Genomic DNA, 12,187 nt, shown 5'->3' with positions numbered 1-12,187 from the left:
CTAACTCACCTTGAGGCTAGCACCTTACTGCCCTGACGTCCTTAGATGGGTTTCTCACCCGTACGCCGATCACGTACCTAAACCCTGCCTTTCCCTAAGATGAGCCCTACGTAGTGAATAGGGCGATGGGAACACTAGTCCGCACCACTAACACTAAAGGGAAACACTAGGGAGAGGACAGACTATACTGACAAAACATATAGTCCCAGATGGGCGACAACAAACAACCAACAGGGATCCGGAGGGTAATGCTCTGGTACGACAACCAGGAATCACAGCTACACAGCTCCAGTGGGTCAGTATAGAAGTCCAGGCAGGAAGCTCTATATCTGGCAACCAGAGTGGGAGAGGGGAATATAAGGAGGTTGGGATTGCTGGACAAGAAACAGCTGAGGAGAAGAAGCTACGGATCCCTGAGTGAGACAAAAAGGATTGCAAGGCAAACACAGAAAACTATCATTAAGTAACAGCGCTATCTTTAGACATAGAACGCGCAGCCACCCGCTGCGATTTCCTGACCCCGGGTATAACAGAGTCAGACGTGGCTCTTGACACCCTCGTGACAGTACCCCCCTTTCCACGAGGGGCCTCCGGACACTCAGGATCAGGTCTCTCAGGATGAGAGGCATGAAAAGCCCGAACTAACCTGTCGGCGTTTACCTCTGACGCTGGAACCCACATTCTTTCCTCGGGACCGTAACCCCTCCAATGCACCAGATATTGAAGAGAGCGGCGGACCCGACGAGAATCAAGAAATTTGGATATTTGAAACTCTAGATTACCATCAACAATAACAGGAGGGGGTGGCAGCAGTGATGGTTTTAGAGGTGGAACATACTTTTTGAGTAACAACTTATGGAAGACGTTATGGATTTTAAAAGTTTGAGGTAGCTCCAGGCGAAAAGCCTTACTATTTTGTAAGGACCAATGAACCTAGGACCCAGTTTCCAAGAGGGAACTTTAACTTAATATTCCTAGTAGATAACCACACATAGTCATTCACTCCTAGGTCTGGACCTGGCGACCGTTTATTATCAGCCATGCATTTATATTTACCTCCCATATTTTTTAAGTTAGCTTGCACTTTCTGCCATACAGATGAAAGAGATGACGAAAACCGTTCCTCTTCGGGAACCCCAGAAGACCCACCCTCTTTGAAAGTACAGAATTGGGGATGAAAACCATATGCACCAAGAAATGGTGACTTGCCAGCGGATTCCTGACGGCGATTATTTATAGCAAACCCGGCTAATGGCAAATATGATGACCACACCTCTTGGTTTTCAGACACAAAACACCTTAGGTATGTCTCAAGGTTTTGGTTGGTACACTCAGTCCAGTGGCATAACTACCGGGGAAGCAGCTGCTTCGGGGCCCGGCGCCTGGGCAGCGTGTGTGACAGTTTATTTTCAAGCTAGCTAAATATCGATTCTTGTCTTAATGTTCCAGGCCCCCTCGCTAATGTGATCTAATCTTACTGTCTCCTAAAATCTCCTGATGTGTCTGGGATTCGAACCCCCCACATTTTTTTCTTTGTAGTATATATTGGAGGCGTGGCGATCTCCAAGCAGTCATGCACACCTGACCAGTTAATCTGCCCTGGAGGCTGGTTTTAAAGTCAGTATAAAACTGAGTCTGCTTATATAGCACCTACCAGTAGCCATTTGGCTCCAGGAGAAGTTTATAGTGGGCTCAGCATGCATGTTGGTACTTGCATCCCTGGATCCGATGAAAGCTGTAATGGCACCGGATGGGGTTAAAAGCAGAGTGTGCTTGGCGTGCATGCTGTACCTGCGCTCCCTGGACTTTGTGTGGCTGTCGTGGCCCATAACAGGTAGGAACTAGTGTTAGGGACCACTCATGAAGGCGACCTTGACGTGGTGAGTGGCTTATTACGCTTTGGCCAAAATGTACACCAATGCCTTATTCAACATCCAGCATAAAGGCAGGGCAGAGTGCTGGTTTGCAGAGTGCGATTGCATTAGTGTTTTTGCGTTTGTAAGTGTACATCTATACACATGACAGCTGCCCCAACATTTACCCACACAACCATAAAGGCTGCATTGCAACTGATTGAAAAAATATGAGACTTCTACTGTTATAGCTGGCTAAGTGTACATCTATACACATGACAGCTGCTCATATATAGAGATATAGCAGAGCTGAGTGTGCTGGGACAGCTGTCATATAGAGATATAGCAGTGCTGGGTGTGTTGGGGCAGCTGTCATGTGTATAGATGTACACTTAGCCAGCTATAACAGTAGAAATCTCTTATTTTTTCAGTCAGCAGCGAGGCATCTATTATGGTCTTGTGGTTAGCTGCTTTGCCTCTGATACAGAAGGTTGTGGGTTCAAATCCAAGCAGAAACTTTTCTGAAATACCAGCACTGACTCCATATATGGACATACAGGGCGGGACACAGGAAGAGGCTGCATCGCATCGCTGACATGGAGGTAAGTAGAAGTGTTTTTTTTAATACCTGACTGTTACTGCCATGGTGGGAGCAGGAGGCACTTGATACTGGCACATGGGGGGAGGAGGGTTGGCACCTGATACTGGCACCTATGGGGGGGAGGGGGGTTGGCACCTGATACTGGCACATGGGGGGGAGGCACCTGATACTGGCACAAGGGGGGGAGGGGTTGGCACCTGATACTGGCACATGGGGGGGAGAGGCACTTGATACTGGCACTTTTTTTGTGGGGGGAGGGGGGAGATGGCACTATGATACTGGGACATGGGGGGGAGGAGAGAGGCACTTGATACTGGCATGTGGGGTTGGGGTTGGCACTTGATACTGGCACATGGGTGGGTTTGGCACTATGATACTGGCACATGGGGGGGAGAGAGGCACTTGATACTGGCACTTTTTGGGGGGCAAGATGGCACTATGATACAGGGACATGGGGGGGAGAGAGAGGCACTTGATACTGGCATGTGGGGGGGGGGTTTGGCACTTGATACTGGCACATGGGTGGGTTTGGCACTATGATACTGGCAAATGCGGGGGAGGCACTTGATACTGCCACTTTTTTGGGGGGGAGATGGCACTATGATACTGGGACATGGGGGGAGAGAGAGGCACTTGATACTGGTGCATGGGGGGTTTGGCACTATGATACTGGCACATGGGGGGTGGGAAGGAGAGAGGCACTTGATACTGGCACATTGGGGGGGAGATGGCACTATGATACTGGGACATGTGGGGGGGAGGAGAGAGGCACTTGATACTGGCACATGATGGGGGGCATCTATAGGGACACTTACTGGCACATTATTGGGGGGCATTATGGGGGACACTAGGCCGGCAGCCTATCAGAGGCCGGACACTGAGGGGCATCTACTGGGGCACTATATATGGGGCATTTTATACTGGTACATTATGGGGGGCACTAGCAGGAAGGGGGGAGAGGAGCACTATGGGGGAATTTACTGGGGGCACTATATAGGGGTATTTTATACTGGCACATTATGGGGGCACTATGGGGACATTAGCTCAACTGGGGGCATTACAAGGGGGTATTTTTGCACTGTCACATTATAAGGAGAATTATTACTACTGGGCGGGGCATTATAGTGGGCTTTATTACTCCCCCATGGTATGACCCCCTAGTAGCAGCACCAGCCTCTCCCTGCTCTGCTATTCCTCTGCCCCTTCTCCAAATCCTTATTATGAAATCTTTCTCATTAGGATAAAGCACAACATCAGCTCCGCGGCCAAAGTGGTGAAGTGGTGTCCGAGATCCCAAGGGCCAAGCCAAGTAATTGTAAGTTTTCATATGAAATTTGTTTATGTTATACACATATAGCCTACACTGTGCCACACAATATACAGTATACCGCTACACTGTGCCAAAGGAGTGGGGTTTACACAGGAGGAGGGAGGTGCGAAGCGCGCTGGAGGGCCCTTACAAATATTTGCTGTGGGGCCCAGTCACTTCTAGTTACGCACCTGGCTCAGTCTGTCCATTCGACTGAGGATAAAAAGCTGAGGAAAAGGACAAGTGTACCCCCAAACGGGAACAAAAATCTTTCCAAAACTTAGAAATAAACTGGGTTCCCCGATCCGAAACAACATCGGAAGGGACCCCGTGAAGTGTCACGATTTCACTGATGAATACCTGAGCAAGAGTCTTAGCATTAGGTAGTGCGGGTAACGCAATAAAGTGTACCATTTTGCTAAACCTGTCCACTACTACCAAGATAACTGTTTTACCCGCAGACAAAGGTAAGTCAGTGATGAAATCCATTGACAGATGTGTCCATGGCCTATTGGGAATGACAATTGGCAATAAAGACCCTGCAGGACGTGTATGAGAGACCTTAGCGCGTGCACAAGTAGAACAAGTAGACACTAAATCCATACATCCTGACGCAACCTTGGCCACCAAAAATATTTCTCTGAGGGACAAGAGACCGGGGCGTCCCCCTGGGCCTCTAAGGCCCCTTTCACACGGGCGAGTTTTCCGTGCGGGTGCGATACGTGCGGTGAACGCACTGCACCCGCACTGAATCCTGACCCATTCATTTCTATGGGGCTGTGCACACGAGCGGTGATTTTCACGCATCACTTGTGCGTTGCGTGAAAATCGCAGCATGCTCCTCTTTGTGCGTTTTTCACGTAACGCAGGCCCTATAGAAATGAATGGGGTTGCGTGAAAATCGCATGCATCCGCAAGCAAGTGCGGATGCGGTGCGATTTTCACGCATGGGTTCTAGGTGACAGTCTATTCACTGTATTATTTTCCCTTATAACATGGTTATAAGGGAAAATAATAGCATTCTGAATACAGAATGCTTAGTATAATAGTGCTGGAAGGGTTAAAAATAATAAAAAAGTTAACTCACCTTCTCCTCTTGTTCGCGTAGATCCCGGTCTGTTCTTTAGCTGTGGGCTAAAGGACCTGTGGTGATGTCAGATCACATGCTCCATCACCATGGTGATGGACCATGTGATTGGAGCATGTGATCTGACGTCACCTCAGGTCATTCAGCCCACAGCTAAAGAACAGACCGGGATCTACGCGAACAAGAGGAGAAGGTGAGTTAACTTTTTTATTATTTTTAACCCTTCCAGCACTATTATACTAAGCATTCTGTATTCAGAATGCTATTATTTTCCCTTATAACCATGTTATAAGGGAAAATAATACAATCTTCAGAACATCAATCCCAAGCCCGAACTTCTGTGAAGAAGTTCAGGTTTGGGTACCAAACATGCGCGATTTTTCTCACGCAAGTGCAAAACGCATGACAATGTTTTGCACTCGCGCGGAAAAATCGCGCATTTTCCCGCAACGCACCCGCCTCTTTTCCGGGCAAAAAACATGACGCCCGTGTGAAAGAGGCCTAACACCTTCCCCTCGAGAACAGAGTGTACAGCGGAGACAACCACTCCTCTTTGTAGAATGGGTACTGGATCACCCACATTACCCCCTCCAGGGAAACTACGAGATAATGCGTCTGCCTTGGTATTTTTTGCCCCAGGACGATAGGTGATGAAAAAGTTAAACCTGGTAAAAAATAGCGACCACCTAGCTTGTCTAGGGGTGAGACGCTTAGCTGATTCGAGGTACAAAAGGTTTTTGTGGTCCGTAATCACAGTGACGGGGTGGATTGCCCCCTCTAAAAAGTGACGACATTCTTCAAACGCTAGTTTAATAGCTAATAGTTCCCTATTGCCAATATCATAGTTCTTCTCTGCTGCAGATAGTTTTTTAGAAAAGAAAGCACAAGGACGCCATTTGCCAGGAGACGGACCCTGAGACAGCACAGCCCCCACTCCCACCTCTGACGCATCGACTTCAACAATAAAAGGCTGGGAGACATCAGGTTGGATTATTACAGGTGCCGAGGTAAACCTCTCTGTTAGAGAGAAAAATGCAATTTTGGCAGCGTCAGACCATATAGAAAAATCAGTCCCCTTCCTAGTCATGTCAGTAAGGGGTTTAACGATCACAGAATAGTTTTTAATGAATTTTCTATAGAAATTTGCGAAACCCAAAAACCATTGCAGTGCTTTAAGATTCTCAGGAAGATCCCAATCTAAAATTGCCTGGACCTTCCTAGGATCCATACGGAAACCTGAAGCAGATAATAGATATCCCAGGAACTGTATTTCCTGAACGGCGAAAACACACTTCTCAATTTTCGCATATAATTTATTCGTCCGTAGGACCTGCAGTACCTGTCTGACATGTACCTCGTGTGTCTTCAGATCAGACGAATAAATTAAAATATCATCTAGGTATATTACCACAAACCTGCCGATAAGATGACTAAAAATATCATTAACGAAATGTTGGAAGACAGCAGGAGCATTGGTCAGACCGAAAGGCATGACTAGATTTTCATAATGCCCCTCCGGGGTGTTAAAGGCTGTCTTCCACTCATCCCCTTCCTTGATGCGAATCAGATTGTAGGCCCCCCTAAGATCAAGTTTGGAGAACCACTTAGCACCCACAATCTGATTAAACAGGTCAGGAATGAGAGGAAGAGGGTATGGGTCTCGGATGGTTATCCGGTTTAGTTTGCGGAAATCTAGGCAAGGACGCAGGCCCCCATCTTTCTTTTTAACAAAGAAAAACCCTGCAGCCACAGGTGATGAAGAGGGTCTGATGTGTCCCTTAGCCAGACTCTCGGAGATATAATCTTTCATGACTTGTCTCTCGGGACCCAAAAGATTAAATAACCTGGTCTTGGGTAATTTCGCACCGGGAATCAGTTTAACCGGGCAATCATAAGGACGGTGAGGTGGTAACATCTGACACCCCTTTTCAGAGAAAACGTCCTCAAAGTCCGAAACAAAAGTAGGTAGCATAGCTTTGGAGGCGACTAAGCAATTGCTATTTAAGCAATTTTCTCTCCAATGCTCACTCCACTCCAATATCTCCCTGACCTGCCAATCCACCACTGGATTGTGCACTACAAACCAGGGAAGACCCAATACCAGAGGAGTGGGAAGCCCCTCCAGAACATAACATAAAAGACACGCGTTATGGTGGTCCCCTACCCGAAGGTGTAAGTTATGGACAATATGAGTAAGGTTTCTCTGAGACAGAGGAGCAGAGTCGATAGCAAAAATGGGAATAGGTCTCTGTAGTGTACAGAGAGACAAACCCATAGGGCCAGATTTGTCATGACTCTGACAGCTCACTCCATTTTAACATATGGCTAAAGTCAGTTTTAGCCAAGTCAGATTTATGATCGGCCCTTTAAGACTGTAATAAATGTGGTTTGGCGGTAGCAGTTTATCTGTCAGTAAGCAGCTTTACAAAAGTCGCACATCTTTACGAAAAAGTCGCAAGTTTTTTTTAAAAAGTCGCATGTTCTATTAAAAAGTCTCATAAGATAAGCATGGTCCTCACTGGAGTGAAATTGCGACTTTTTAGCGACTTTCTTGGGACTTTTTAAATAGTCCCAGTAGTAAATCTGTCTAGAGATTCATTTACATAAGAAAACACGCCCACTTTCAGAAAACTGGCGAGCATAGTGCAGAGCAGAAAAAAGTCGCAAATTTGTGCGCAGTTTCAGCGTTTGGGACTTTTTTGGGGACTTTTTCACTCCATTATTCTGACCTGAGCTAATGATAAATCTGGCCCATAGTCTGGGCAAACTGGGCATCTATCAAATTTACTCCTGCTCCACTGTCTAGGAAGAAAGAAATAGTCTCTGTCTTAACACCAAAAACAACAACCGCTGGCTTGGATTGCGGGTCCCCCTAAAGCAGGGAAATAACAATCTCCACCCGCTGTTCTTCATTACCAGAGGAGTAGGGGCGCAGCCTAAAATATAACTTACAGGCCTCACGGAACGTCACAAATTTGTCCCTTCCCCCAGAAAATCTGTCAGGAAGAACAACCTAGGGTTCCGGAGCAACCTGGTTACCCATAGCAACCGCTGGGCTTGCGGTCTGCTGCAATTGCTGCTGTTGCTGGAGGACCGACGCCTTCAATCCTGCCACCTCCAAAGACAGGCCTTGAAGTTGCTTTGTCAAAGCAGCAATAGGATCCATACTGGATTCTAAATAGGCAGAATCTAGCAAAATAAGGGCCAGATATAATATCACGACCGGCGTGCTGATCACATACGTGACGCAAAGGGAGGGAAAAGGAAGGCCCTGTCCAAGGGAGAGGGAAAGATGGTGACCGCTAACCCACCTTGAGGCTGGCACCTGACTGCCCTGACGTCCCTAGACGGGTTTCTCACCCATACGCCGATCACGTCCCTAAACCCTGGCCTTCTCTAAGATGCCGTACGTAGTGAATAGGGCGGTGGGAACACTAGTCCGCACCACTAACACTACAGGGAAACACTAGGGAGGTGGGCGACAACAAACAACCAACAGGGATCCGGAGGGTAATGCTCTGGTACGACAACCAGGGATAACAGCAACTCAGCTCCAGTGGGTCAGTATACAATTCCAGGCAGGAAGCTCTATATCTGGCAACCAGAGAAGTGGGAGAGGGGAATATAAGGAGGTTGGGAGTGCTGGACAAGAAATAGCTGAGGAGAAGAAGCTACGGATCCCTGAGTGAGCCAAAAAGGATTGCAAGGCAAACACAGAAAGCTACCATTAAGTAACAGCGCTATCTTTAGACATAGAGCGCGCAGCCACCCACTGCGACTTCCTGACCCCGGGTATAACAGAGTCAGACGTGGCTCGTGACACTTTGTCTGCCAGCATTCCCTTTCCCCATTCGGGCTCTGCACTTATTTAGGAAGGGACTGCTGTCCAGTTGTGGGCCGCCATTTAGGCCGTTTTGTTCAATTAGGTAGGGGCAGTGGTAGGCAGAAGTACAGGGCTCACTGTTCTCTACCATGACAGCTACATCCCCCTCTTCCTTCTCCTTCGTGACTTCATTTACTTCATTAAACAGAGTATTTCTGAGAACTTACATACGGTAAGCTCTGTCCATTTTCAGCACAGGACAGCCTGAATTTGCCAGGACTGGCTCTGAAATTAGGGATAGCCCTTGCAAATTTTGGACTGTTGGCAACTATGTGACAGTATGATGGGAGTGTTCAGTCACTATGTAGTGGTAATTGTAGTGGTCCTGGTGTGGTGGTATTTTTTGGGCCTTGTATTGTGGTATTATTAGTAATATCCGTCTATTGTATGGTGAGTATTGTTTCGTTACAGCATGAAGGTAATAAGAAATCACTGTATGGTAATATTTGGCTAAGGCATACTCTGATAACGATCTACATATATACTTTCTTTTTTTTATGGATGGGGGGCATATACATTGAGGCTTGTGCCCCTGATTGTATAAGACCCTAGGAACACCCCTGAAAGTGAAACTGAATGAATGTGATTGTTAGTATGATATTTTAACGTTTAGGGCCCCACTTTTCATTTAGCCCAGGGCCACAATTTGTCTAAAGCTGGCCCAGCCAAGATGCAAGCGGTACGATAATAATGACATAGAAGGACGGGCATTATTGAGATAAGTGTGGATCCCAGAGGTGAGACCTGCAAAGGGGAATACCCCTTTAATATGTAACGTAATTAGAGTTATTACATTGTTTTATGTAAAGTGTATATCTTATATTATTATAAACATGGCTGTGTTTTCTAGGTAGGGAACTTGGTGTTGAAAATTTGAGCCTCGTCCCAGGGAGCACCATATGCCAGACTATATAGTTTACAGCCATGGGGCAGCACTATGCCACCACACAGGCTCCATGCACATGGTTATATACTATATACTGAGTTAAGACATTAGGGGTATGTCTGTCAACAGGAACTGGCAACATTGTGAATGCAGCTCTGGAGTATAATACAATCTGTCCCTCAGGATCTGCATAAAATTAGTGATGTAATGTACACTCACTGACAAAAAAAAATAACACACCCAGATAGAAATGTCAGATTGGTGCAAAACTTGGCATGCAGTTATGTAAATGATAACAGGTGTGATATGATTGCACTCTGGGTCTTGCCACAAAAGGGCTTTAAACTGCTTCCCTTATGACCTATAAAAAGGCCTTCAGAGGCTACTTTAGAGTAGTGGACCTCTTGTTGAGAGATCATTGTTTGCAAGACATTCCTTTACGATGCACTTGAAGACATTTTGCTCAATTGACAGATTTTGAGAGGGGGTGCATCATTGGACTGAGAGAAGCAGGATGGTCATTTTGATGAATTGCCCGCCATCTAGACTGTTCTGACCTAGCTTTTAGGAGGTGTTGGGAGCAGTAGTTATGTAAGGGACCATTTTCAGGCAATTAGCAGAAGGAAAGTTGATGTCACAGCACACATTATGTGTCCTGCCATTCACGCCCAGCCAAGGTCGCCTTCGTTTGCAGTAGTGCCGTGAAAGAGAACCCTGGACTGCTATGAACTAGAACCATAAAGTCTATAATGACAAATCCAGGTTCTGTTTGGGATGTGATGATGTTTTGGTTCAAGTATGGAGACTTCGTGGTGAGCCCTTCAATCCTGCCTTTCTGTGCAGCAACATACTGCCCCAACTGCTGGTCTGATGATTTGGGGAGCCATCGCATATGACAGTCAGTCATCCCTAGTAGTAATACGAAGGACACCAACAACTCAGAGATATGTGCAGGACATCCTGCGGACACAAGTGTTGCCTCTCACGTTAGGGCTTCCTGGCATTTTTCAGCAGGATAATGTTTTCCCACACACAGCAAGGGTTTCCCATGAGCATCTCCACCAGATTTCAACACTTCCTTGGCCTGCTCGGGCACCAGCTTTATCACCTATTGAGCAATTATGTGACCATCTGGGGCACCAGCATTGGCAAGCTACAAGAGTGCAGGATCTACAAGCCCAGCTGTGACACATGTGGGGAAATGTGCTGCAGAATAAAATGCGGAACCTGTAACCCTCCATGTCCAACCGTACCTCATCTTGTATCCAGGCTAGAGGTGACCCAACGGTCAAAGAGCCTCCTTTCAATTGTACAGTTTTCCCCAATAAACTTCTCCCTTTCTCTAATATTGTAATCACAGTATATCATCATTACATCACACATTAAAAGTTTCATTTGATTCTAACAACTACTTCTTGGTGCATTTTTTGTCAATGGGCGTATTCTATAGCTCTACAGAAGATGTAGAAAGTGAACCCAGGTTCAAAAACAAGACACTAGACATAACAAAAAATAAATATGGTCGTGTTATAACAATAAGAAATCTGGATTTACAGTGTTTAGAGGAACTCAATAAATTACAGTGATTTATATGAAGGCCTTTCATTTTCATTTGCATCCCATCCAGCTGGTAATACTTGTAACCTGCTTAATTCTCCTTGTATCCAGACAGAACTCATATTGCAGATGGTCTTTAAACAAGTGCAATCCACCTGGAAAAAAAGAGCAATCGGTGTCTATGGAAGTCAACATGAAGCAGAATATTTCTACCATCATAATTTGTAAGGTCTCAAACACATGGTGAAGCTGTCTCAATAGAGTACATGCGAATGCGCAGTTAAGTGCACCGAGGGTGGCCTCGAGCCACTCTGTGCACCATTGTTTCTTCTGCTTCCTCGACCAGCCCCTCCCTCTCCTTCTTGATTGACAAGGTCAGGGAGATGACTATGCAGGAACCTGGCCTTTTCCATCAAGAAGAAGGGGTTTATAGAGAGAGCAGTAGGAATAAGGATGCACAGAGTGTCATGGGCCCACCCTCATTTGTATATGGGTTAAAATAGCTTTTTCTCCAAAATGAAGCAACAGATCGCTAAGTGAAAGGTATCATTGCATTCAGCTAAGTTAGCCCTACAAAGCAGTGTGCCTGGGTAATCAGTGAATTTCCTGGTGACTGATTAGACAATAAAATTCTTTCTGTTTGCAACGACCACCAGGGGGCACTCTCTGTATATATATATAGTCATACAGCTTGCATCACATTGGGAACAGTGAAAGTGTCAAAGCACTCGACAATAATTCTGTTGAGCGTCCCATTTATTTGTGACATATATTCATACAGCTATCAAGAAAGGCAACCTGAGCAAATAAACACAAGTGCTGCACGCCCCCACTAGTGGTCCCACAGGCAGCCTCTCTGCAGGGAGACTCCCAGACAATTCAATAAAATCTATCTGTATAGCGCCACCTGCTGTTTTCTTCTTTTTTTATCTCTTTGTCCGGGTCACTGAGAAGGTCGCACATGCTCAGTTTCATCCATTAACTGCCTCCTGAGCTGTGATAGGGAGAGAG

At 46.2% G+C, this 12,187-nt stretch overlaps 1 protein-coding gene across 1 annotated transcript in view; it reads right to left on the bottom strand.

The window, feature by feature from the left end:
* Positions 1–11,199: 11,199 nt before the first annotated feature.
* The window catches only part of LOC122931327 (matrix metalloproteinase-18-like), a 48,876-nt gene continuing 47,888 nt past the window's right edge, over positions 11,200–12,187 (bottom strand). The window contains exon 13 of the mRNA XM_044285391.1: positions 11,200–11,331. Within this exon, the coding sequence (XP_044141326.1) occupies positions 11,228–11,331 (104 nt within the window). The 3' untranslated portion in view covers positions 11,200–11,227. The remainder of the gene's footprint in view (positions 11,332–12,187) is intronic.

This window comes from Bufo gargarizans, chromosome 3, assembly GCF_014858855.1.
Source record: "Bufo gargarizans isolate SCDJY-AF-19 chromosome 3, ASM1485885v1, whole genome shotgun sequence".
Classification (NCBI taxonomy): Eukaryota; Metazoa; Chordata; class Amphibia; order Anura; family Bufonidae; genus Bufo; species Bufo gargarizans.
This window is presented reverse-complemented; position numbering and strand designations above follow the sequence as displayed.